Raw genomic sequence first — 4551 nt, 5'->3', positions numbered from 1 at the left:
ATAAGAGGGCAACTAATCCTCCTCAAAATCCAAGATCTTTCTAATCTTCTTCACAACACCAGTGCTAGTAAAGAACATAATTTTTTTTAATTTTGCCACACTAATCTTCTGACCTGAGAGTTGCATGTACTGATCCAAAATGTGCTTTATATGCTTGGCTTCCTTCACATTAGCAGATCCAAATAACAGGATTTCTTTTGCAAATAATGAATGAGTAACTGCTAGATCCTTAAATTAAAAATTATTAATAATCTAATTTGTTCACATAATTGAGAACCTATGGGCTAATCATTACAAGCACAAAAGTGTGCAACTCCTAGTTGAATCCTATTTAAAATTTAAAGAATTGAAGTTTAAATTCAAATACTAAAATATTAAGTTATATGACAGCCTAATAGATATTTATAATTTAATAAAAATAAAAATTATTTTTATTTAAATATATTTAAATGTCATCATTATTATTTATTTAAGTTAAAAATAAAGGCAACTATTTTGATTGTATCATTTAGTTAAATAAAATTTAATAAGACAAGTTATGATATGGTAGATCATTTTATAATAAATAAATAGTTTTAGTTTTCTTAAGGCAAAAAACAAAATAATTTAAATAGATAAAATAAGACATAAAGACTAATGTCAAAAATCAAAGTAAAAAGGATTGTAAGAATGATATTGAAAATGCCAAAAAGAGAAAAGCTATAATAAAAAACAAGTTAACAATAAAAGAACTCAAAGAAAATATATGAAAAAAGATTAATTAATAAAAAATTATTAAAATGCTAATGAAAATGTATATAAAAAAAAAAAGTGAAAGCATAAAGATGAATAGGAGAATGTATGTATTCTATTCAATGCTTATAAATATAAAAAAACATTTTTTATATTTTAATAAATAGTCTTTTTCTATTAAATAATATACTACGATACAAATTTTTTTATTAATTATTAAAAGATTTAAGTTCTTCTAATTTTCGGAGATTTGATTTTTTTTTCCCCAAATGACTATAAGCGCAACGCGCTTATCGAAGATTAGGTGAGTAAGCGTAATGGAATTCTTCTCCCAAAAATTTGGAAAGCACGATTTATGGTTTCAATGGGATCTTTGTTTCCTGGTCTCCCTGGTGAAATTGGATGGCAATGTCTGTTGAGAGTGGAGTTGAATTCTCATCACAACATCCGCCTTGTTTCCAAAAGCTGGAACGCCGCATTCAAAAATTCCCAATTTTATGCAGAAAGAAAAAGGTTGAAGATTGCCGAGCAGCGTGTTTGTATATTAATATTCGACTACACAGACGGCATATGTCACCGAAGAGTAGCGGTATATGACCCATTCAACAACTCCTGCAAAACTCTCCCACGCTTTCCCGCTCAATATCCTTGCAATTATCACTGCCATTTCGTAAAACGTAGACTTTTTTTTATTGCAGACAGGGCTCCGGAACATACTGGAAATTATGTGTGGTTATTCGATTTTTCCCACTTTAAATGGCAGCAGGGCACCACAATGCCAAAGTCATGGCAGACTGAATTTGCATCGGCAGCGGATGAGGAGGGCGGACTCATTTATGTGTGTGGGGGCTTTAGCGGATATTCGAGGCCGGTCCCTCGAAGCGCTCTTGTTTACAATGTGGAGTTAGACAAATGGAATTTTCTCCCTGACATGAACGCCTCGATGTGATGTTTTATTAGAGGTGGTTTTGTTGACGGCAAGTTCTATGTAACCGATTGGTCATCCATTTTGGGCTTTGATTCCTCTTCCACAAGCTGGGAAACTACGATGAATGGATTGGAGCAGATAGACTGTGTGGTCAAAGAACACGGGTACTACATGACTTTTGTAACTGCACATGGGCGCTTATGCTGTTTTTCCTCAAAGGAATTGATCGAATATGATCATAATCACAATAAGCTGAATATTATAGGGAAACTTCCAGCGTCTCTTTCTGGCAAATTTGTTAGGTTCGCTGTAGGGCTTGGTAACAAAATCTTGGTGCACAAATGCAACTTCGTTAGAGGCAAATCAGATTTTTATATGGTTGCTCTTCCAAGTGAGAAAGGAGGACCAGTCGAGTGCATTCACCTTAGGAGACAGTCCGGCCTCGAGGGGTATGCTACGTTGTTACAACTTTGACTGTTTAATTTCGATTAGGGCTTAGATTTTTGACAGATTTGTCGAAAATATTTTCCGAATTTCATTTAGTGAGATATTTTTTCATATTTATGAATTTCGCACCTCATGCAGTTTAGGTTTTTTTTATGTACTACATGCATTGCTTTTTATTATTACTTTATAATTCTTAAATCGATGCAAGTTCTGTATGCATGCTTTCTATTACGCCGAAGGCGTAGCCGCGTACCTATAGTGAAGAAAACAAAACCACTTTATGAATCAACGGTCAATATCTCAGCAGAACAATGCAAGATCGTTGCAGAAGTTTCAGCCGTTAATATTTTTTTTCCCGTTTTTTACCTGTTACCGGCACCAAAAGTTTTGATAAGAGCGCATTATATATTTTAATACGGTTGTCGATTGACTATTTCTGTTGTGCTCCAATTTCTGCTCCAAATGTTTATTATTATTTTAAATTCTCCACCAGGGTTGGAATTTGATGGCTGTATTGGTTGTTTTTGCACTTTTGAAACTTATATAATAGGTTAAAAAAATGTAAGATCCTATGATTTGATGGGCTATTTTCTTAGAGAACAATCAATATGACAAGTAATTTTTTTACTAAACCGTCAATATTTGTTATAAGTAATTTAGTATTATGTTCAACATTATACATAAATGTGATTTTATTATATATATATATATATATATAATTTTATGTTATAAATGTTTTGATTTTATTTTCTTTTTCTTTAGCATGTTTCTATTTTGGCAAATGCATATTTATATTAATTTAGAATCTTGTTGAAATAAAATATAATAAATTTTAAGATTTTGGTATATAGTACTAATTTATTATTATAACACCATGTTCTCATGCTGCTACTTATTAGTATTTTCCGCTTAAAATTAAATAGTTTTACGTCTCATGAGACATTAGAATTGTTAAAAAAAAGATAATATAGAATCTTCTCCTTTTAAAGTGGAGCAGCTATTTTGTAGCTAGTGAAATAAGCTGGGGGAAAATGTGAGGGCTGAAAATAGACAGTCACTACTTATTAAAAAAATTGCCATGTGTCTTCATAAAATTCTTTTCCTCCTTTTTGAACTATCAAAATAATTAGTTTAGATTTTTTGTTTTAAAATCATTAAAAATTGCTGCTTAAAAGTCACCAATAAAATAAGTAGCTGCATGGGGCCACTACTTAGCTTCACAAATTTCTCCTACTAAAGTTGAGCAGCCACTGCTAGCTAAAATAAGCTAAGCAGTGGCATGAGAACATGGTGTAAGTTATTCAATTTTACATATATTACTAAATAATATTTTTATTTCTAATTTATAGAATATTTAAATTTAAAATGATGTGTTAAATAATTATTATTAAAAAAAATAAAAAAATTGACAATCAATTTTTTTATCAAAACATCCAATGAAAGACATGAAAACAATTTAGCCATCATAAAAATACCATATGATAGGGAGGGGAAACCATCAAATTCCAAGCATGTTTTGCACTTTCTATTTGGGACCGAATCTGCAGTTGCTTTCTTTTAATTTTTAGTTTACATTTTATTTTCACTAGTATTAAATTTTTTCACCATTTATTAATGATATTAGAAGTTTTCCTTTCTAGGTAAAATGTGATCTGTGTTGCTTCATAAAATCCATACATATAACTTTTAATGGAGCACAATAGAGGATTGGATTTTATCACCATTTATTAATGATATTAGAAGTTTTCCTTTGTAGGTAAAATGCCATCAACGTTGCTTCATAAAATCCATACATGTAACTTTTAATGGAGCACAATGCAGAGGATTGGATTTTATATGCAAGTTTGTACGATAATCATTACTTATTGCTTTACCGTCTAATCCCTCTAATATCTAATCTCTCACATCCTTTTATGGTATATTAATATTTTTCAAACTAGCATAGTATTCAATGGGAGAATTAATTTAAATTTGATGTTATTGTTTGTAGATGACTTCCATGGAGAAAAAATTGAAGTTATAATAATATAATATGTATAAATAAATGTAATATAAAATTATGTTACTATAAAAATATACAATTATTAAGAAATCTATAAAAATTAGTAAGAAAATCTTGATTATAGAAATAAGTGGTGGACGCCTACTTAAATATAAGATTTCAATCTATAGAATCAAATATCATTCCGTGTCAATACTAAATAGTTTTATAAATTGAAGTGTCAAAAATATCTCTTAAAATAAGTTAATAATTATGTATTTAAAATTATATTTGGTTAATATATACTAATATAACATATCATTATTCTTTTAAACAAGTTTTATTATCAATATTTACAATTAAATCCATCCTATTTTGTTATTCTAATCCATTTCTATTAATTTGCACAATAAAAATAATAATCTAAAATTATAAAATTTGGAAAGATTAATTTTTAAAATTC

At 29.3% G+C, this 4551-nt stretch overlaps 1 protein-coding gene across 1 annotated transcript; it reads left to right on the top strand.

The window, feature by feature from the left end:
- The first annotated feature begins 1096 nt into the window (after positions 1-1096).
- LOC149563976 (F-box/kelch-repeat protein SKIP30-like) lies at positions 1097-1681 on the top strand. Its single transcript, XM_089828279.1, has one exon. It carries the CDS (start codon positions 1097-1099, stop codon positions 1679-1681), a length of 585 nt encoding a protein of 194 aa, XP_089684405.1.
- Positions 1682-4551: the final 2870 nt, after the last annotated feature.

Source organism: Cupressus sempervirens, chromosome 4 (assembly GCF_028749045.1).
Source record: "Cupressus sempervirens isolate cs-2001-9-10 chromosome 4, ASM2874904v1, whole genome shotgun sequence".
Classification (NCBI taxonomy): Eukaryota; Viridiplantae; Streptophyta; class Pinopsida; order Cupressales; family Cupressaceae; genus Cupressus; species Cupressus sempervirens.
This window is presented reverse-complemented; position numbering and strand designations above follow the sequence as displayed.

Excerpts from the sequence above, each read along its gene's own strand:
- LOC149563976 (XM_089828279.1), top strand. The coding sequence starts at position 1,097 with ATGGGATCTTTGTTTCCTGGTCTCCCTGGTGAAATTGGATGGCAATGT.